This window comes from Ranitomeya imitator, chromosome 5, assembly GCF_032444005.1.
Source record: "Ranitomeya imitator isolate aRanImi1 chromosome 5, aRanImi1.pri, whole genome shotgun sequence".
In the NCBI taxonomy this organism is placed as follows: domain Eukaryota; kingdom Metazoa; phylum Chordata; class Amphibia; order Anura; family Dendrobatidae; genus Ranitomeya; species Ranitomeya imitator.
The window spans coordinates 439,839,109-439,862,934 of NC_091286.1; the positions used below are offsets into that span (position 1 = coordinate 439,839,109).

Below are 23,826 nucleotides of genomic sequence, written 5' to 3' on the forward strand. Positions count from 1 at the left end.
CAGGCTGGCTGTGCCTGTGCGGCCGCGCTGCCCGAGATCCCGCCTCGCAGTGTCTTCTGATTGAGTCACACTGCGGGCCTGGGATCCATGGGCATGCGCAGTGCATATCTTCCCCTCGGGCTCTCGCTCATTTCCCTCCGCCTTCTTTAGACTGTGCGCCGTCAGCTGATCCCTAATAGCATGCCACGGCCGTGACACCGCACAGTCTGAAGAAGAGGGAAGGAGGGGAGTGAGAGTCGAGGATATGCACTGTGCATGCCCATGGTTCCAAGGCCCGCAGTGGGATTACGTTAGACGAGACTGCGAGGTGGGATCTGGAGCAGCGTGGACGCACAGGCACTGACAGCCTGACACCAAATTATGTCAGAAGACAGGCAGCGCTAATTGGGCATGGCCAAGGGCTAACAGAACAGCGCAGGCTCCGTGACAGCTTAAAACAACGCTGAGGAGGCAGCGCACGGCACCAAGGGGATAGGAATGACAGCTATGCTGTGTCCCATTACGAAGGAAATTCGCACCTCCGGGACGGTTTAACGGTATAAGGGGACACATTTTTGGTGTTTACTTCGGTGTTTGCAAGGAGCATAATTTAAAGAACCACCTTTTCCTTTTGCATCCTTAGTGCTGCACAAGATGGCTCTTTCAGCTACAAATGTCTTGGGGGGGGGTTAAAGGTTCCCTTTCAACTTGCTCCAATCAGGCTTCGGCCTACACTCTGTTCCTCTGCTCCTCCTGCTGTCCCTGGGCTCTAACACCGCCAGTTGGTGCCTGGAAGAGCTGTGTGCACAGTCAACAGTCGCTCCTCTGTTATTGGGGTTCAGTAACGTCAGCTGATCCCCAGCTGTGTGTGTGGCAATACCTCCAATCTGCTCCTCCTGCTGTCCCTGGGCTCTAACACCGCCAGTTGGTGCCTGGAAGTGCTGTGTGCACAGTCAACAGTCGCTCCTCTGTTATTGGGGTTCAGTAACGTCAGCTGATCCCCAGCTGTGTGTGCGGCAATACCTCCAATCTGCTCCTCCTGCTGTCCCTGGGCTCTAACACCGCCAGTTGGTGCCTGGAAGTGCTGTGTGCACAGTCAACAGTCGCTCCTCTGTTATTGGGGTTCAGTAACGTCAGCTGATCCCCAGCTGTGTGTGCGGCAATACCTCCAATCTGCTCCTCCTGCTGTCCCTGGGCTCTAACACCGCCAGTTGGTGCCTGGAAGTGCTGTGTGCACAGTCAACAGTCGCTCCTCTGTTATTGGGGTTCAGTAACGTCAGCTGATCCCCAGCTGTGTATCCGGCAACGTGTCATGCGACCGCCACGCTGGCACAACTAAAATGTAAGGGGACCTGTCCCCCCCCCCCCTAGGCGTTTGTTACTGAAAGAGCCACCATGTGCAGCACTAATACTGCACAAGGGAAAGGTCGCTCTTGAAATTATGCTCCTTGCAAACGCTGAACTACACATTCATGTAATGTGTCCCCTCACACCGTCCAACCGTCCCGGAGGTGGGACTTTCCTTTGTAATGTGACGCATCACAGCCGTCATTGCTACCCCCTTGGCACCGTGCGCTGCCTCCTTAGCGTTGTTTGATTCCGTCATGGACCCTGCGCTGTTATGTTATCCCTTGGCCATGCACAGTTTGCGCTGCCCGTCCTCTGACATCATTTGTTGTCGTCCTGGCTGCGCCTGTGCGTCCACGCTGCCCGAAATCACACCTCGCAGTGTCGTCTAATGTGATCCCACAGTGGGCCTGGTATCCATGGCCATGCGCAGTGCATATACTAGCCTCTCACTCCCCTTCTTCACGCTTCTTCAGACTAGGCGTCGTCAGCTGATCCCTAATAGCATGCCACGGTCGTGACGCCGCACAGTCTGAAGAAGCAGGAAGGGGGTGAGTGAGAGGCGATGATATGCACTGCGCATGCCCATGGATCCCTGGCCCGCAGTGGGACTACATTAGATTACACTGCAAGGTTGGATCTCGGGCAGCTTGGACGCACAGGCACTGCCAGCCTGACACCTACATGATGTCAGAAGACGGGCACCGCTAACTGTGCATGGCCAAGGGATAACATTACAGCGCGGGCTCCGTGACAGAACCAAACAACGTTGAGGAGGTGGCGCACGGCACCAAGGGGGTTGGAATGACGGCTGTGCTGTGTCACATTACAAAGGAAAGTCCCACTTCCGGGATGGTTTGACGGTGTGAGGGGACACATTATATGAGTGTTTACTTCAGCGTTTGCAAGGAGCATAATTTTCGGAGCCACCATTTTCCATGTGCAGTATTACTGCTGTACAAGATGGCTCTTTCAGCAACAAATGCCTGGGGGGGGGTTAAAGGTTCCCTTTCAACTTGCTCCACTGCAGGCTTCGGCCTACACTCTGCTCCTCTTTGATTCCCTGGGTTTCAACACTGTCAGTTGCCACCTGGAAGTGTTGTCTACACAGAAAAAACACTCGCTGATGTGTCAGTGGGGTTCAGCACCGCCAGCTGTTCCCCTGCTGTGTAGTCGGCAACGTGTCCAGCACAAGCCACGCTGGCACAACAGAACAAAAGCTGCCACCAGTGCAGGCTTCGGCCTACACTCTGCTCCTCTCCTCCTCCTGCTGACCCTGGGCTCAAACACCGCTAGTTTTTGCCCGGAAGTGCTAGCTGCACAGAGAAAAACACCAGCCAATGTGTTAGTGGGGTTCAGCAACGCCAGCTGTTCCCCTGCTGTGTAGCCGGCAACGTGACCTGCAAACGCCACGCAGGCACATGAACTGAAATTAAAGGGAACCTGGCCCCACCCCCCCAGGTGTTTCTATGTATAACAGCCACCTAGTACAGCAGTACTGCTGCATTTGTACAAGGTGGCTGTTTTTTTATCCTTGCCCACGTAGAATTAAACACGTAAAATATGTGCCTCATTACAGACCATTACAATGTCCCTGAGGTGTGACTTTCCTTTTTAATGACACGCACCACCCCCCTTGGTAGCGCTGCCCGTCTTCTGACATCATTGGTTGGCTGCCTGTGCCTGTGCGTCCGCCCTGCCCGACACAACCCCCCTCGTTTCATATATTTTGGCTGCGAGGGTGTGATTGATGGGCATGTGCAGTGCATATGTTTGCCTGTCTTAACTCATCTGCTTCCGCCTTCTTCAGACTGTGCGGTCTCCTGGCCGTGGTAGGCGATAAGGGATCAGCTGAGGCCGCCCAGTCTGAAGCAGGTGTAAGGACATGTGTGAGCGGCAAACATATTTACTGCACAAGGCCATGAATCCCAGCCATGCAGTGTGATTTTTTGAAAATACACTGTGGGCCTGGGATTCATATCCATTGCAAACCGCAACGGCCAACATGAAATGAGGTGAGAAGACAGGCAGCGCTCACAGCGCATGGCCAAGGGATCACAATAGCGCAGACTCCTGTACAGCTAATACAACGCTCAGGAATCTGCGCCCACCACCTAGGTGTAAATTTTGACACCTGTGCTGCGTCTCCTTAAAAAGACAAGTCACGCCTCCACTACTGTTTGACAGTATAATGGGCTAAATAGTGTACGTGTTTTATTCAGCGTGTGCAAGGAGCAAACTAAATAGAGCAACCTTTTACTTGTGCAGCATTAATACTGCACAAGGTGTGGCTCTTGTACCTTGCAACACCTGAGGGGGGGTTAAAGGTTACCTTTGAAATTGGTTCAACTAGGCTTCGGCCTACACTCTGCTCCTCTCCTCCTCCTGCTGACCCTGGGCTCTAACACCGCCAGTTTTTGCCCGGACGTGCTAGCTGCACAGAGAAAAACACCAGCCAATGTGTTAGTGGGGTTCAGCACCGCCAGCTGTTCCCCAGCTGTGTAGCCGGCAACGTGACCTGCAAACGCCACGCAGGCACAACAGAACAAAAGCTGCCACCAGTGCAGGCTTCGGCCTACACTCTGCTCCTCTCCTCCTCCTGCTGACCCTGGGCTCTAACACAGCCAGTTTTTGCCAGGACGTGCTAGCTGCACAGAGAAAAACACCAGCCAATGTGTTAGTGGGGTTCAGCACCGCCATCTGTTCCCCAGCTGTGTAGCCGGCAACGTGACCTGCAAACGCCACGCAGGCACATGAACTGAAATTAAAGGGACCCTGCCACCCACCCCAAGGTGTTTCTATGTATAACAGCCACCTTGTACAGCAGTACTGCTGCATTTGTACAAGGTGGCTGACTTTGTCTACTTGCCCATGTTTAATTAAACACGGAAAAAATGTGTCTCATTACAGACCATTACAATGTCCCTGAGGTGTGACTTTCCTTTTTAATGACACGCAGCACCCCCCTTGTTAGCGCTGCCCGTCTTCTGACATCTTTGGTTGGCTGGCTGCGGCTGTGCGTCCGCCCTGCCTGAAACCACGCTCCTCGTTGTCTTGCTTATTTTGACTGCGAGGGTGTGATTGATGGGCACGAGCAGTGGATATCTTCGCCTGTCTTTACTCATCTCCTTCCGCCTTCTTCAGAATGTGCGGCCTCATGGCCGCGGCATGCGAGAAGGGATCAGATGAGGCCGCCCAGTCTGATGCAGGTGTAAGGACATGAGGGACAGGCGACAAAATTTACTGCGCAAGGTCACGAATCCCAGATCTGCAGTGTGACTTTATTAAATGACACTGCGGGTCTGGGTTTCATGGCCATCGCTAACCGCACCGGCCAACATGAAATGAGGTGAGAAGACAGGCATCGCTCACAGCGCATGGCCAAGGGATAACAAGAGCGCAGACTCCTGTACAGCAAATAACTACGCTCAGGAATCTTCGCACAGCACCTAGGTGTAAATTTTGACACCTGTGCTGCATCTCCTTAAGAAGACAAGTCACGCCTCCACTACTGTTTGACAGTATAGTGGGCTAAATAGTGTACGTGTTTTATTCAGCGTGTGCAAGGAGCAAACTAAATAGAGCAACCTTTTACTTGTGCAGCATTAATGCTGCACAAGGTGTGGCTCTTGTACCTTGCAACACCTGAGGGGGGGTTAAAGGTTACCTTTGAAATTGGTTCAACTAGGCTTCGGCCTACACTCTGCTCCTCTCCTCCTCCTGCTGACCCTGGGCTCTAACACCGCCAGTTTGTGCCCGGACGTGCTAGCTGCACAGAGAAAAACACCAGCCAATGTGTTAGTGGGGTTCAGCACCGCCTGCTGTTCCCCCACTGTGTAGCCGGCAAAGTGTCCTGCAAACGCAACGCAGACACAAAGCTGACTCCAGTGCAGGCTTCGGCCTACACTCTGCTCCCCCTGCTTACCCTTTGCTCCAACACCGCTAGTTGGGGCTGTAGGAAGACAATGTTTGATAGGCAAAGCATCTGGGTTCCAGCACCGCCAGCTGGTTCTCGGCAGTGTTTTTGTCACAGGTACTCCCTCGTGCCAAACCTGGTTTCAGCACCGTCAGCTGTTTCCGGGTTGTGTCAAACTCGCTGAGACGCCTATGCTTGCCCCGTCGTGTTGCAGTCGGGTTAGTCAACTCCAGGGTGCCGCCAGTTTAGGAGCTTCCTATGTGGGCTGCGTGAACTGGTAGTCAGCTGGTTCCGGGCCGAGCCTTTGGCTTAGGTGCCTCCTCCTGGGTATCCGAGTTCCGCCAACGTCAGGCGGTCCTTGGTAGTGCTTTTAAGCGTGGGCACCTACAGCTTAGTAACCGGGTTCCAGCACCGCCAGCTGGTCCTCGGTGCCATTGGCTCTTGCACACTGGGGCAACGCATCTGGGTTCCAGCACCGCCAGCTGGTTCTCGGCAGTGTTCTTGTCACAGGTACTCCCTCGTGCCAAGCCTGGTTTCAGCACCGTCAGCTGTTTCCGGGTTGTGTCAAGTTCACTGAGACGCCTATGCTTGCCCCATCGTGTTGCGGTCGGGTTAGCCAACTCCAGGGTGCCTCCAGTTTAGGAGCTTCCTATGTGGGCTGCGTGAACTGGTATTCAAGGCTGGTTCTGTAGTGCCAGTAGGCCCAGCTCCCCCTGTAGGACTGTTGGGGTTCGGTAACTGCGGCTGCCTCGCGGCCTAGCTGTTCTCTCCTCTCCTGTGGACCTTCAGGTCCACCACCTGGTTCCAGCACCGTCAGCTGGTTCCAGGCCGAGCCTTTGGCTTAGGTGCCTCCTCCTGGGTATCCGAGTTCCGCCAACGTCAGGCGGTCCTTGGTAGTGCTTTTAAGCGCAGGCACCTACAGCTTAGTAACCGGGTTCCAGCACCGCCAGCTGGTCCTCGGTCGTGCCATTGGCTCTTGCACACTGGGGCAACGCATCTGGGTTCCAGCACCGCCAGCTGGTTCTCGGCAGTGTTCTTGTCACAGGTACTCCCTCGTGCCAAGCCTGGTTTCAGCACCGTCAGCTGTTTCCGGGTTGTGTCAAGTTCACTGAGACGCCTATGCTTGCCCCGTCGTGTTGCGGTCGGGTTAGCCAACTCCAGGGTATATTTTTATTTTTTATTTTTTAACCTCTGACATACGTGGCTGGGCAATATACTATGTAGCTGGGCAATATACTACCTGACTGGCCAATATACTACGTGGCTGGGCAATACCCTACGTGGCTCTGTGCTGTATACTATGTCGCTGTGCAACATACTACGTGGCTCTGTGCTGTATACTACGTCACTGGGCAATATACTATGTAATTGGGCAATATATTACATGGCAGGGCAACATACTACGTCACTGGGCAATACACTACGTGGCTGGGCAATATACTACGTGGCTGGGCAATATACTACGTGGCTGGGCAATATACTACGTGGCTGGGCAATATACCATGTGGCTGGGCAATATACTACCTGACTGGGCAATATACTACGTGGCTGGGCAATATACTACGTGGACATGCATATTCTAGAATACCCATTGCGTTTGAATCGGTCCACCATCTAGTTATTAATATTTGCCAAATGCCAGAATAATGAGAGGGAGAAAGAATGTTTAAGGCATTTTTAATACTTCAAAAGGGAAATCATAACCATTATTAAATTATTACATTGTATATTTATTGTTTTTTCCATAAAAATAGTTTTCCCTATTTTCCTTGATCCTGTCATTTTAATCATGTGTTAAATAGGTGAGATCTATGATGCAATTGTAATTAGACACAACCTGTATTTTAGCTCATTTCTTGGACTGGGATAGTTGCTGTGAATGGTAAAGGTAAAGCTTGAATCGTGAAATCAGTAAAAAGCCTGCACCTTTTCACCTTTGGATTTAAAAAAAAGTGTTACTAATAAAATAGGTTTTTTAACCTTCAGGATGCTGGACTCAACTTTCTACTTTTAAGAGTAGTGTATATTCTTGCATTCTACACAAGCTAAATTTCTTATATTGGTAAAAGTACATTCAATGCAGTACAAAACATGTATTTAAAGATGTCAGTGGCTTCAATTTTTGTTCTTGTAACAATACCTGTGTCTGGTGTACAAAATTGCTCTACCATTTCCGGAGCTCCTTTCATAAAAACGAGAAATTCATCTTCTCCCATGATCTCAACAATGACTGACATGCGCTGTAGGCTGGATGAGAAAGGAAACTGGTGCAGGATGACAATACCTTCCACCGGAACCTGATCAATGAGAATCAGTTTTGTCACTAAATATATTATTCTTATTGTATTCGATAAGGTTTTCACAGCTTTGTTCTATTAGGCTCATGTTTAGACATGTAGAATAATATTGTCTACTGTGCTAATCTAACCCATATGCTAATGCAACAAATACATTCAGACATGAGACCAGCCAGATAATTTGTACATTCCAGAATCAGATTTTTGCAGATTTTCTGATTCTGGTAGAAAATGCCTTTGACCTATTTATTATAATATATTATATATTATTATATATTCAAAAGTGTTATTGCTAATAATTTTTAGAGGGGGGTGTGGCTTCCCAGAGAGGGTGAATTGGTTGGCTAAAAAGGGACATTTATTAAAACGTGTCAAATTGTGCCAAATTTTAAGATGCAAAAAAGATCACCAACAGGTTGTGTAAATTTAAATGTAAGTGTCTAAAGATGCTCCTAGTATGTCATCCAGCATGAACCACTACAATGAACTCATATTTAATTTAAAGGTAACATGTAATATCAAAAAATACCAATAACCTGCAGATAAGGGGTTAATCTACAGGTTTATAGTGTTCTGAAGCTTTGCGGCAGCCATACTGAAAGCCCAGCTAGCGAAAGGAAATTAACTTTATTCTTCTCTCACAATCTCGGGCTTTCAGTCATAGAGGTGCGGCCAGTGTGGCTTCAGTCACCGCTCATTCCATAGTGAGAGGCGGCTGAAACCATGTCCCAGCACTGACTGACAGCCAGCTCTTCAGTGCATCAGTGCAGAGACAGCTGTCACTGCCGGGGTGTGGTTTCAGCCATCGCTCATGATCACTGAAGCTACGTGTCTATGACTGAAAGCCCGAAGCTCCCAGTAGGAATAATACTGATTACCTATTGCAGTTACTATTCTCCATTATTGTTTAAATAATCAAAATACTAATTACATTTTTAATAAAATCATCAACATGCTATAAAACTACGAATAATAGACAATTACATCATACTGCTATATGTACATTTGCTAAACTACAGTATATGCAGTGGAAGAACATGTTTGAACAAGGTGCGTTCTGGAGAATTTACCTTTTCAGAATCAAATCCAGGTTTAACAATTTTATATGACTGCGAGTCCTCATCTTCTTTGGTTTTTATGTCAGTATCTTGTAAAACCTAAATGTACGATCACATTATTAATATGTATATAGTATATTCTATGCTGATATCATCACACAATTGTTTTGCTAAGCTAATTGTTTTATGAACTTTAAAGAGAACCTATTAGCAGGATTATGCATAGTAATCTACTGACAGATACAAAACGAAGGAGAAAAGTACTGGATGGCACTCTAGAGTATAACGCTGCACAGATTATGGACTTCACAACTTCCAACAACTAGGCGTCACGTAAGCTATGGGTATATTGGTGCTCTGCATAAAAAGCAAAGAGATATATAATCCAGGAAAGCAGGATAATATGTGGCACTCACCCAGTAGAAGCTGTATTAACGTGCTCTTTATTGGAAAAAGAATGTTCATACATCCATGTAGGACATCAGGTGGAGCGGAGGGTGCGGTGATGGAGGCTGGACGACGGCCGTTTCGCAACTAAATGTGCTTCAACGGGTCCACATACCAGGTTACCAACATCATATCCTTTTATAGGTTTTCTGGCACATATAGTAACATAAATTCGCGGTGCTATTGTGAAACATAACTATAACAGTGAACGTGCATAAAAATAACATTAGTAACCACTTTACAGATTGTAACAGAATGTTATAACAAAATATTGAATTAGCACTATGTCAAATGACTTCTAATATTCACTATAGGAACACCGACATATCTAATTTGTCATTTAATCCAATTGGACCCTGTGCGTTAGCTTTTAAAATCCATTTGGCTTCTTTTTGTAAAAGTAACCTATTCTGATCTCCTCCCGAGACTGGGTATTTAACTATTTCTAAGCCAGCAAAATTTAATAAATTTGGATTTGCGTTATGGACTTCTCTCATATGCTGGATTAATCTCAGGCAACCTTTGCCCGTTGAAATAGAGTTATAATGTTCTTTAAACCTTACTGTTAACGGTCTTATTGTTTTGCCGATATAAAAATATCGGCATGGGCACAGCAAAATATATACAACAAACTTGCTTTTACAAGAAATAAAATCTTTGATACTATGGGTAATTGAACCTATTTGAATAGGGTTATGAGTGATGTGCAAATGGCAAAACCGACAATTGCCGCATCTATGATTCCCTATAGGCGCGTTTTTAGTTAGCCAACAATTTCTCGATGTTAAAATTTTATTATGGACAATCAGATCTGATAGATTATGAGCTCGCCTATAGCCTAATTTAGGAGGATTAAAGTGTATCGAAGCCAGATCTTTATCAGATTGAAGCACATGCCAATTTTTACGAATAGAAGTATGTATAATATTATCCATATTGCTATGCTTGAAACAAAAACTGAAACTATCTATATCTTGTTTAGATGACCCATTTTTAATTTGTCGTTTTCTTCTCAAATAATCATTTTGAGAGCATTTATTAATGCGATTTTCAGCCTCTCTTAGAATATTATACGGGTAACCTCTTTTTGTGAAGCGTGTTTTAAGTTCACTAATCTGCTCATTGAATACGGTATTATTATTATTTATTTACTGAATTAATACTAATGTTATTTTTATGCACGTTCACTGTTATAGTTATGTTTCACAATAGCACCGCGAATTTATGTTACTATATATGTCAGAAAACCTATAAAATGATATGACGTTGGTAACCTGGTATGTGGACCCGTTGAAGCACATTTAGTTGCGAAACGGCCGTCGTCCAGCCTCCATCACCGCACCCTCCGCTCCACCTGATGTCCTACATGGATGTATGAACATTCTTTTTCCAATAAAGAGCACGTTAATACAGTTTCTACTGGGTGAGTGCCGCATATTTTCCTGCTTTCCTGGATTATATATCTCTTTGCTTTTTATGCAGAGCACCAATATACCCATAGCTTACGTGACGCCTAGTTGTCGGAAGTTGTGAAGTCCATAATCTGTGCAGCGTTATACTCTAGAGTGCCATCCAGTACTTTTCTCCTTCGTTTTGTATTTGTCTATATTATCTGGGATAGAGCACAGAGTGAAAACGATAAGCACAGTATTATTTTTCGGATTATTTCTCTGACTTTTCCTGTTTAATGGATGAGATAATGGACGCAATAGACAACACAGGTTTGGAACAACAAGGAATTTTAGCAGGTCAGGAGGGTGCGGTGGAGTTTTTTGCAGATTGTAACCTTAAAGACGAACTTCAAATTATTAGCACCCTTGAGATGAAAATCCAGACGCTTGCCGAAAAGAAGATGCGTTTATTTTGGACTATTAAATCCCTAAAGTCAAATATAGACTGTGACAGATTTCCCAGAGGTTTACGGGTATATAAGGAAATTTTGCAATTCCAGCATGATGAGTCCTTCCAAGAAGAGTGGGAAAAGATACATTTACAATGCTCTCGTAACTTACTGTTGCTTGTAACAGCACAAAATGAAAAAGAATATTCTTTGTTATGTCAAGATTTGGAGAAAGCGAAAATAGAACTCTCCACAAGACTGTCAGAAAATCAAAATAAAAATTTCATGAACAAATTAGAAAGAAAATTAACTTTATTACAAATAGAAATTAAACAGCAAAAGAAAGAAAAGTTTTTGAGAGATAAAAATGACTTTGATATGAAACAAGTTTTTACATGAAATAAAAATAAAAGACAATTTATATCTTTTAATAATAATAATAAAAACCGTAATTATAGAGGTAATAGGAGTTATAAGAAAAAGAAGCAAGACGGCTGGATCACAGATTCAGATTCGAGTGCAGCTGAAGATTCAGGTGAAGCTACTTGTTCTACTCCAGAGAAGTCCACCCCCGCTATCCCTTTAGAAAGAAAATCAGACGAGGGGGAAGAAAACGCAAGCAGTCGGAAAAAGCGCAAGCAAGTGTCTTGGAAGAAATAATTACGGAAAAAGACGATTTGCAAATTCTGAACTTATCTAAGAGAACTTTAAATGCTGATCATATTTCTTTGTTATCAAAAGGTTTGAATTATTGCCTGCCAGAGACTTTTGATCTGACAAACTTCAAGATTGACCTCTTTAAAAGTGTTAGAAAATTGCACCTCCATAAGTTTTTTCAGAAAGATAAAAAAGTAAATTTTGGTGCCTCTAATGTAGAGCAAGAGGTTGTTTCTGAGTCACAAACTAAGATTGGTCCCTTGGGATTTATGACACAAGTCACCCAAGATGAAAACGACACAGAGGAATCTAGATTGCTTTTGAGTTTGAATGACCCATCTATTTGTCAACAGTCTATTATGGGCACTATATCTGACTCTCAGAGAAAACCCTTTAAAGGTGGTATCCCTTCACGTTTTATGCCTCCCGTCTCTCCTGGTAACGCTGTCGATCTCTTCCATGACTTAGTAATTAAAGACATAGAGGCTATTATATATCAAACTCCTGTTAAAAATTTGAGCAGTAGTGAATCTCTAGCATTAAGAGATTTACAGAAATGGGACGACATCGTTATCAGGAGAGCGGACAAAGGAGGCAATATTGTGATTTTAGATCGAGACTATTATGTAAAGGAAGCCCTCTCCCAATTAAATGACAAAACTACGTATTGTCAGTTACCCAATAATCCTACACAAAATTATAAGTCTAAATTGAGAACATTATTGAGACGATATGTTGAAAAAGGAGTACTACCGAAAAAGCGTGCTGAAAGTTTATTTCCCGAATATCCACAATTTCCATATTGGTACAGTATTCCTAAAGTCCATAAATGTATGAAGGAACCCCCGGGACGTCCTATAATTTCCGGTATAAATTCAGTCACAGAACCACTATCTCAGTATATTGACTGGCTATTAAAATCTTTGTTATATTCTATCCCTTCATACATTAAGGACTCGGGCGATTTAATATTAGCGCTTAAAGAAGTAGATTGGCAACCCACTTTTTCTTTAACATCAATTGACGTAGTAAACTTATATACCCGAATTCCAAAAGAGAAAGGTATACAAGCGATCAGTAAAATCCTTTCTAATAGAAATTTGGATACAGACATTATTTCTTTCATTATTGAGAGTTTGGATTTTATCCTCTCTAATAATTCCTTTAAATTTATGGACAAGTGGTATAATCAATTGATCGGTACTGCCATGGGTACGCCCACTTCTTGTACGTATGCAAATCTGTTCTTAGCAATGTTTGAAGATACATATATTAATAACATCAATAACCCCTTTTTGAAACATATCCGTTTCTTCACGAGATTTGTGGATGATATGATGTTGATTTGGGATGGAAATGAGGATGAATTTAACTCCTTTGTAGAATATCTTAATGTTTCGAATACAGAGAATATGAAGTTTACATCCATTTTTGGAGTTAATAGTCTCGAATACCTGGATGTAAAAATAGAAATCATTGAAGGTGAAATAATAACTAAGGTGTTTAGAAAGGAAACCGCGACCAATAATTTGCTACATTTTGATAGCTGTCACCCTAGTCACACAAAAAGAGGGCTACCATTTAGCCAAATGGTTAGACTACGAAAAATAAATAATAATAATACCGTATTCAATGAGCAGATTAGTGAACTTAAAACACGCTTCACAAAAAGAGGTTACCCGTATAATATTCTAAGAGAAGCTGAAAATCGCATTAATAAATGCTCTCAAAATGATTATTTGAGAAGAAAAAGACAAATTAAAAATGGTTCATCTAAACAAGATATAGATAGTTTCAGTTTTTGTTTCAAGCATAGCAATATGGATAATATTATACATACTTCTATTCGTAAAAATTGGCATGTGCTTCAATCTGATAAAGATCTGGCTTCGATACACTTTAATCCTCCTAAATTTGCCTATAGGCGAGCTCATAATCTATCAGATCTGATTGTCCATAATAAAATTTTAACATCGAGAAATTGTTGGCTAACTAAAAACGCGCCTATAGGGAATCATAGATGCGGCAATTGTCGGTTTTGCCATTTGCACATCACTCATCATAACCCTATTCAAATAGGTTCAATTACCCATAGTATCAAAGATTTTATTTCTTGTAAAAGCAAGTTTGTTGTATATATTTTGCTGTGCCCATGCCGATATTTTTATATCGGCAAAACAATAAGACTGTTAACAGTAAGGTTTAAAGAACATTATAACTCTATTTCAACGGGCAAAGGTTGCCTGAGATTAATCCAGCATATGAGAGAAGTCCATAACGCAAATCCAAATTTATTAAATTTTGCTGGCTTAGAAATAGTTAAATACCCAGTCTCGGGAGGAGATCAGAATAGGTTACTTTTACAAAAAGAAGCCAAATGGATTTTAAAAGCTAACGCACAGGGTCCAATTGGATTAAATGACAAATTAGATATGTCGGTGTTCCTATAGTGAATATTAGAAGTCATTTGACATAGTGCTAATTCAATATTTTGTTATAACATTCTGTTACAATCTGTAAAGTGGTTACTAATGTTATTTTTATGCACGTTCACTGTTATAGTTATGTTTCACAATAGCACCGCGAATTTATGTTACTATATGTGTCAGAAAACCTATAAAAGGATATGACGTTGGTAACCTGGTATGTGGACCCGTTGAAGCACATTTAGTTGCGAAATGGCCGTCGTCCAGCCTCCATCACCGCACCCTCCGCTCCACCTGATGTCCTACATGGATGTATGAACATTCTTTTTCCAATAAAGAGCACGTTAATACAGCTTCTACTGGGTGAGTGCCGCATATTTTCCTGCTTTCCTGAATTATAAATCTACTGACAGTGTCATGTGGGCGCCGTTATACTGATTAAAATGATACCTTGGTTGATGAAATCCATCTTGTAGTTGTTTCTTGAACTTTATTGCCAGTTTTTTGTTAATGAGATTCTCGTGCCCAAAGACGGGGTGGTGCATGTGGTGCTCTAATTATGTATTCATAATGCAGACTGCTGACAGGTGACCTGCCCCCTAGTTTGCATAATGAATACCATCACATACTGAATGAAAAAATGCTTCTGCAGGCAGATGCCAGGTGTAGCACCTTTTTTGCAGCATAATCACATGGTTACTGTGCACTTAATTCCTTTTGCTGATTTAATTGAGCGAGGAAAAAAAAAAGTAAATTTGAAAATGGCTCCCACCGCGCCTGCTCCATATTGCTGGAGAAGAAAAAAAAAGTCCTCCTCCAAGATGGAACAACCTATGCCTGCACAGTGACAGCTCTCAGAGATTGCCGGTAGCTGCTAGTGCACAAGCGCCGGCGGTGCCATCTTGCTGGAGAGGAAAAAAAAATTCCTCATCCAAGATAACAGTCATTTTCAAGTGACAACAGCAAGAGCAGGTGGTGGCTGAAGGGACTATTACTCCCGTCAGCCTACACCTGCTGCCACTAATATCAGTGAGAGCAGGAGGCGGCTGATGGGAGTATTCATCAGCTGCTGAGTGCGCAATAAACAAATATATAATTAAAGAAAATGGCATGGGTTCTCCTGTATTTTTTATAACCAGAGAGGCAAAATTGACAGCTGCGGGCTGCAACCCTCAGCAGTCAGTTTCAGCAAAGCTGGTTATCAAGAATAAAGGGGTCAACAAGCTGTTTTTCATTATCAGTTAAAAAATAATTTAAAAAAAATGGGGTGGGTCCCCAATATTTGACAACCAGACTTGCTAAAGCAGACATTTGGGGGCTGGTATTCTCAGGCTGGTAAAGGGACATGGATATTGACCTCCCAGCCTAAAAATAGCCTGCAGCCAGCTCAGAAAAGGCAAATCTATTAGATGCACCAATTCTGTCACTGGCTCTTTCCACTTGCCCTGAAGCGGTGGCAAGTGGAGTAATATTTGTGGGATTGATGTCACTTTTGTAAGCCCACGGGTTTGTAATGGAGAAGTGCCTATAAGACACCTATCCATTACTAATCCTATAATTGTTTTGGAAATACAGACACTGCAATTATAAAGTCTTTTATTAGAAATAAAACAAAACACACTTTTCCTTTTTTGTTTAAAAATAACAAAAACAGTTATACTCACCTAACACCCATTTCCATTGAAGCCCTTGTCTCCTGAAATAAAACAAAAATATAAAAGAGCAATATTCCTCACCTGTCTGATATTCTGTCCCATGCTGAAATCCATGTCTGGGGATTAATAATTGTCAACCTGGACAATGTCAAGATATGACCGTCCTGACTGAAACCCACAGGGGAATGAGCTGCTGAGAGTGCAGTATCAGTGACTAGCGGTGACCTCATTAAAGTTACCATGGGTCACTGAGGCTGCATTCTCAGCCGTGCTGCTGTGCGGTGAGTTCAACGTAGTTCAGCTCATTGAGTTTAGCGCAGATCACTGAGAATTCACTATGAGAATTCACGGTGATCTACGCTGAACTCACTGAGCTGAACTGTGGTGAACTTAGTGATTTTTCCTCACTGTGCTGAAGCTGGGAACGCAGCCTCAGTGACCCACAGTAACCTCAATGAGGTCACCGCTGATGCTGCTCTCTTAGCAACTCATTCACCAGTGGTTCTCAGCTTGGAAAGTCACATCCTGGCACCATCCATGTTGAAAACTATTAACCCATTTCTGATTTTTGTAGTAATAATATGTCCCTGTGCCCTGGGCCTATTTGACCAGGGATGGAAAATTACATCATTGCAATTTCCCATGCACACTGGCTGTGAGCACGTGATCGCTGCTGGGTGTCAGCTGATTCTGACAGCTGACACCCGGCACTAAGTGCTAGGAACAATCACACACTTTAATCCCATAAATGCTGCGATCGAACATGATCGCAGCATTCTGGGAGCCGGAAGAGGGAAAACAGCCCCTCTGCCTTAGGATCAGAGAGTGGCTGGATGCGGAGTCCCGATCATTGCCATGGTGACCCGATGTCGCTATGATGACATCGAGGTCACCAGAGCTAGGAACGTTGCTTGATCCTGCGCAGTGCATGATCAGCAATTTTCTCTGTTAGTGCATAGTTCACAGTATGCAAAGCCGGGTGATGCTGCTGCACAAGCAAACACGCTGTAGAAAATGATAGTTCCATAGTGGGACATTGTAAAAAAGGGTTAAAAAAGGAAAAAAAATATTTTTTTGAACAATTGTAAAAATATATATTGTTTAAATATAAAATAATATTATAGCACTCAAAAGATATTGTATCCATAAATAAGTATTTGTATGAAAAACTATAAACAATATACACATATTTGCTATAGTCACGTCGGCAGCGACCCAACCTCTAAAACTTTCCCGCTAGATAACCCCTTTAGTGAACACCATAAAAAATGAATAAAATCAAAGCAAAAAAACAATGCTTTATCATCATAGCACTGAACTAAAAAGTGGAATAAAATGCGATCAAAAAGACTTATATAAATAAGCAATGTACCTCCGAAAACATCATCTTGTCCTGCAAAAAATAAGCCACGATACAGCTCCATCAGCAGAAAAATATAAAAGTTATAGCTCTCAGAATAAAACAATGCAAAAATAATTATTTTTTCTATAAAATACTTTTTATTGTGTAAAAGCGCCAAAACATAAAAAGAGATATAAATGTGGTATTGCTAAAATCATACTGACCCAAAGAATATAACTGCTTTATCAATTTTACCACACTGAACAGCATAAACCCCCCAAAAATCCCGAATTGCTGGCTTTTGTTCATTCTGTCTCCTTAAAATTGGATTAGATAGCGATCAAAAATTGTCATATGCTCGAAAAAAGTACCAAAAAAGCATCAACTCGTCTCACATGACTCTGTGGACCAAAATATTGAAAAATAATTAGAGCTCTCAAAATATGGTGATGCAAAAACTAATTTTTCAAATAAAAAGTGTCTTTTAGTGTGTGACAGCAGCCAAACATAAAAACCCCATATAAATCGATATCGTTGTAATCACACAGACCCAAAGAATAAAGTCGCCTACACACTTATACTGCACAAGGAATGTCGTAAAAAAACAATTCTTCACCAGCTGTTGACTTTTTCATTTTGGCTCCCAAAGATCACAGTAATGCTCGGTGCATATTTATCCTTCACTCTGCACTGAGCGCTTGCACTGGGGTTTCCATGTAAATCTCAAAAGTACATGAATCAGATGGAACCCCTGTGACCTGTGATACGGCGGTGTACGTCTCTTTAGGATTGCATAAAAGTGCTGCTGACTACAGTTTTGTGCACTTCCGAAAAGAAGGACACTGCTGAACAGAGACCAGACGGAATCCAGAGTAACTCTGCTGCCTCATTATAGTGAATGTATCCCTTGGTGGTTTCATCTGAATCGCATCACTCAGAGATTTAGATGGAAAACCCAAAGTAAGTGGTCAGTGTAAAGATAAATGTGATCCCAAACGTTATGTAAAATGTTCCCTATAAAAGCTTCAACTCAATCCACAAAAAAACAAGCCCTCACTCACGTCTGTCATCTGTTAATGGAAATATAGGGAGCTTCGTTGTTACTGGTAGCACACAGGCTGTGGAAAAGTGAAATGACTCGTCACCCACCAAAATAAATTCAGCAAATTCTCTGTTCCCAAATCCAAATGCCCCCTCCCTTCTGAGCCCCACAGTGTACCTAAACTACACAAAGCTTCCACATTTGACATTTCTGATGTGATTAGAGCCCGCCTAAATTACAGGTGCATGCCTCCAGAAGCATGGGCTGGGCATAATGTACTGGTGACTGCAATGTACTGGTCATTATAGCATACTGGTTACTACAATGGCAGTTTGCAATTTTCACTTGGCGACATTCATTGCTGCTTGTTTCTGGAAAATACCCATGGTGTCAAAATCATCACTACATCTGTAGATAAATTCTGCAAGGGGTAAATTTTCCAAAATGGGGTCACTTAAGGGGGAATTTTGCCTTTCTAGCGATTAGAGGCTCTGCAAACTGTTCTAGGAACATCTTCGTTCCAAGAGGCAAAAAGCAATCCATCCCTCCCAAGTCTCTCCGTATGGCTAATTAGTACTGTACAGCCACATGTGGAAAATTGCCAAGTTCAGTAGAAATTGTGGGACAAATTTTGCTGCCATTTTTACCCACTTCTTGTGTAAAAAGGTAAAATCTGGGGCTGAAACAAAATTTTGGTGGTAAAAATGTAGCTATCTTTTCGTCACTGCCAAATTGTATAAAATTACGTGACACACCCATGGTGTCAATATGATCACTGTACCAGTAGATGAATTCATGGAGAGGTGTAGTTTGTAAAATGGGGTCACTTATGGTGGGTTCTGCTGTGTTGGCATTTCAAGGGCTCTCCAAGTGTATCATGTTACTGGCAAACCATAACAGTAAAATCGGGCGCACCTTGCCTTTTGAGCTCTGCACTGGGCCTCTAAAATAGTTCCTGAATACATTTGTGTGTTGGCGAACTCAGAAAAAAATGGACCTCAGTTTGTTGTAAAAAAAAATTCCTATTAACCCTTAGAAAAATGAAAAATATGGGGCTAAAATATTTTAGTAGTAAAAATGTAATTTTTTCTTTCTTCACCGCTCAATAGTACAAAATTCTGTGAGGCACATGTGTTGTCAATATGATCACTGCATTCCTGAATTCATTGGGGATTGTAGTTTGTAAAATGAGTTCATTTATAGGTGGTTTCTGTTGTTCTGGCACCTCAGGGGCTCTGAAAATGTGACATGGCACCCTAAAACCATTACAGTAAAATCTGCACTCCAATATGGCACCTCTTACCTTCTGAGCTTTGCACTTCAGTTCAAAAGGAGAATTCCACCACATATGGGCTATTGGTGTACCCAGGAGAAATTGCACAATAAATTGTATGATGCAATTTCTCCTGTTCATCTTTTGAAAATGCATAATTAGGGGCCAAAATAACATTTTTGTGAGGAAATGTGATTTTTTATTTTCCTGGCTCAAAGTTATAAACTTCTGTGAAGCACCTGTGGGTTCAATGTGCTCACCACACATCTAAATATATTCCATAAGGGGTCTATTTTCCAAAATGTTGTCACTTGTGTGGGTTTTCAACTGTTTAGGCACATCAGAGGCTCTCCAAATGCGACTTGGAGTCTGCCAATTGTTCCAGCAAATTTTGCATTCAAAAAGTCAAATGGTGCTCCTTTCCTTCTGAGCTTTGTCGTGCACCCAAACAATAGTTTTCTCTCCCATATGGGGTTTTGGCACGCTCTGGAGAAATTACACAACAAATTTTGAGGTCCATGTTTTCTTGTTAATAAAAATAATAAATAAAAATAAAACAATTTGGATCTGAAGTACCGTACATACTCAAGTATAAGCCGAGAATTTCAGCCCATTTTTTTAGGCTGAAATTGCCCATCTCGGCTTATACTCGAGTCATAACCAGGGGTTGACAGGGGAGGGGGAGCGGCAGCTGTGTAATAATACTCTCCTGCTCCTGGCGCGGTGTCCCTGGTTCTCCAGCGCCAGCAGCTTCATCCTGTAGCGAGCAGTCACATGATACCGCTCATTACAGTAATGAATATGGACCCGACTCTACTCCCATAGGGGTGGAGCCGCATATTCATTACTGTAATGAGCGGTACCATGTAACCGCTCAATACAGGAAGAAGCTGCCGGTGTTGGAGAACCAGGGACACCGCGCCAGGAGCAGGTGAGTATGACAGGGCATTGCGCGATATTCACCTGCTACACATTCTACCGACGGGCGCCACTGCGTCTTCCCCATCCTCTGCAGTGACGATTAGGTCAGAGGGCGCGATGACGCGATTAGTGTGTGCGCCACCTTCTGCCTGAACAGTCAGTGTGGAGGACTGGGAAGACACAGCGGCACTCAGCGGTGAAACAGGAAAGGTGAGTATAGATAGTGCCGGGGGCCTGAGAGGTGAGTATGTCTTTTTTTTTAATCGCAGTAACAGCATATGGGGCAAATGTCTGTATGAAGCATCTTATGGGGCCTTGTGCAGCATTATATGGGGCAAATATCTGTATGGAGCATCTTATGGGGCCATGTGCAGCATTATATGGGGTAAATATCTGTATGGGGCCATGTGCAGCATTATATGGGGCACATATCTGTATGGAACATCTTATGGGGCCATAATCAGCATTTGTGGAGCATTATACGGGGCAAATGAGTCTATGGAGCATCTTATGGGGCCATAATTAGCATTTTTGGAACATTATATGGGGCAAATGTCTGTATGGAGCATTTTATGGGGCCATAATCAACATTTGTGCAGCGTTATTTGGGGCATGGAGCATCTTATGGGACCCATCATAAACTGTATGGAGCATTATATGGGGCGTATTTTGTATGGAGCATCTTATGGGGCTATCATGAACTGTATGGAGCATTATACGGGGCTCCTGATTCAATATGGATATTCAAAAACACTTAACCTACTGATGTCTCAATTAATTTTACTTTTATTGGTATCTATTTTTATCTCTGAAATTTACCAGTAGCTGCTGCATTTCCCACCCTAGGCTTATACTCGAGTCATTAAGTTTTCCCAGTTTTTTGTGGCAAATTTAGGGGTCTTATACTCGGGTCGGATTATACTTGAGTATATGCGGTAAATTATTTTGTGAAAAAAGTTAAATGTTTTTTTTTCCACATTCCAAAAATTCCTGCAAAAATTCTTGCAAGCACCTGAAGGGCTAATAAACTTCTTGAATGTGGTTTTGAGCACATTGAGGGGAGCAATTTTTATTATAGAATCCCTTTAGGGTAATTTCTACCCTTTCAAAATTACTTCAAATATGATGTGGTCCCTAAAAAAGTGGTATTGTAAATTGTGTTGGTAAAATGAAAAATTGCTGGTCAACTTTTAACCTTTATAATTTCCTAACAAAAATTATTCGGGTTCCAAAATTGTGCTGATGTAAAGTAGATATGTGGGAAATGTTACTTATTAACTATTTTGTGTGAGATATCTCTGTGATTTAAGGGCATGAAAATTTAAGCAATTTTACCACTATCATAAAGTATAATATGTCATGAAAAAGCATTCTCAGAACCAGTCGGATCCGTTGAAGTGTTCCAGAATTATTACCTCATAAAGTGACAGTGGTCAAAATTGTAAAAAAATGGCTTGGTCATTAACGTGCAAACCACCTTCAGGGGCAAAGAGGTTAATCAACAGACATGGATTACAGCGTGGGACAGACTGATGGAGAGGTGAGGGATATTGTTTTTTCATTTTGGTTTTATTAAAGGAGACAAGGGCTTCAATGGTATGGGCGCTAGGTGAGTATAACTGTGTTTGTTATTTTTAAATAAAAATAGAAAAGTATGTTTTGTTTTATTTCAAGTAACAAACTATATTTGCTGTGTCTTTATTTACAATAAAAGTATAAGATTAGTAATGGATAGGTGTCTTATAGATGCCTCTCCATTGCTAACCTGTGAGCTTGATGTCACCAGACAATACAAAGGTGACATCAACCCCACAAATATTGCCCCACTTGCCACTACTACAGGGCAAGTGGGAAGAGCCAGGCAAAGTGCCAAAATTATCACATCTATTAGAGGTGCCTTTTTTGGGTGGCTGCAGGCTCCTATTTTTAGGCTGGGGGGTCAATATCCTTGGCCCCTTACCAATCTGAGAATACCAGCCCCAGTTGTCTGCTTCAGCAAGTCTAGTTGTCAAAAATGAGGGCGACCCATGGCATTTTGTTAAATTATTTATTTAAATAATTTTAATAAATAGCGTGGGGACCCCTCTATTCTTGATAACCAGCCTTACTAACGCTGACAGCTGAGGGTTTCTGCTCCCAACTGTCAGTTTTGCCTTGCTGGTTCTGAAAAATACAGGAGAACCCACGCTGGATTTTTAATTTATTTATAGCACAGGCGGCGACTGATGAATGCTCCCGTCAGCTGCCACTTGCTCTGACTGTTATTATCGGCAGCAAGTCTAGGCTGAAGGGAGTAATTGTGCCATCAGCCTCCGCCTGCTCTCGCTGTTATCACTGTTCATTGAATATAACTCTCATCATTCTACCCTGCTCTCACAGATCGCTGGCAGAGCAGGGGACAATGATGACAGCTGACTGTACCACTGCTTCACTGGTGCCAGTAAGTGTGGTGCTGAAGTGGCACACAGGTGGTGCATGGTTGCCACATGTGTGCAGTAAGTGTTACACACATGGACATACAGACAGGGATATCTCCGGTACAATTTTTTTTGGTACCGGAAATATTAGAACTTGTGAAACCGGCCTTACATATAGTGGTGCTGTTGCATTTAGAAAAAAACTCAGAAGACTGTCATATTCATTGTCTCCTGAAGCACCGAATATTTTTAGCCATTCATGATATGTACCTGTTGCACTAAATATATCCTTCCAGATTGCATTTACTTGGGAGTGTGCATTGAAGTTCTTTTCCACATAATGAAATCGAGATAACCAGTAGAGTCCTTCTGCTTCTGTTTGCATCCGTTATGCAAGAAATCCATTGAGGACATGCATTCTGTTTCTTTTTTCACAAAAAAGGATTCAGCTAGTGTGGTGCTAGAGGGACTTCTGCTGTAAGGGCTAAGTGGCATAGGGAGAATATAACAAGACCCTCTGCCTTAAATAATGAATTTAGACACAGAGCAGGTATATCAGGGAACATTTTCAGAAACTTCATTTTTTAATTTTTGTAATAGAGAACATACCCAGCCTGTACCCTCGAACATTTTCAGGTCCAGTGGGTCTCCCTGTATTTTGCCATCAAGGAAAATCAATGAATGACAACTGACCATTCCTCCTAGAACCGGACTCCATGGCAAGCTACAACCTGGTGCAAATAAATAAACTTCTTGGAAGCTACAAGACAATTCAAATGTTTTCATAAAAATATGTTAGACGTACAGTAAAATGTAGCATTAAATCAGTCAAAAATGATGAGTGATTGTTCTTTTAAAATAACTTCTGCGTTTTGAACATCAAAGTGCAGAAAAAAGTTATTTATTTTAGTCCAGGCTAGTCAACTACATTTTTTCCAAAGAAATTTTAATGATCCAAATGCTTCCCAATACTGACCCAATATTGCTTTTTCTGATTTCTGAGCTGTTCCACATTCACATTCTATTAGGATATTATTTCTATTAGTTTTATTAGGCTCAGACCACAGAGCTCACTGGTTGGGAAAATACACATGAAGAGAGAATGGGACTCATGATGAACGATATGGGCAGCAGTTAAGTGTTAGGCGTTAGACAGTGGACATTCACCCTCATAGCTAAAGTAGTGATATTGAGTGGCCTGATATACTA

The 23,826-nt window shown here is 42.7% G+C and overlaps 1 protein-coding gene across 2 annotated transcripts in view; it reads right to left on the reverse strand.

Annotated features, from left to right (window-relative positions):
* Window positions 1–23,826, reverse strand: part of LOC138638122 (probable cation-transporting ATPase 13A4) — a 492,614-nt gene that overhangs the window by 199,286 nt on the left and 269,502 nt on the right. For both annotated transcript variants that reach the window (XM_069727146.1, XM_069727145.1), the window contains exons 14-16: window positions 23,227–23,377; window positions 8,610–8,696; window positions 7,383–7,539 (exon numbers count right to left, since the gene is read on the reverse strand). In XM_069727146.1, the coding sequence (XP_069583247.1) occupies window positions 7,383–7,539; window positions 8,610–8,696; window positions 23,227–23,377 (395 nt within the window). The remainder of the gene's footprint in view (window positions 1–7,382; window positions 7,540–8,609; window positions 8,697–23,226; window positions 23,378–23,826) is intronic.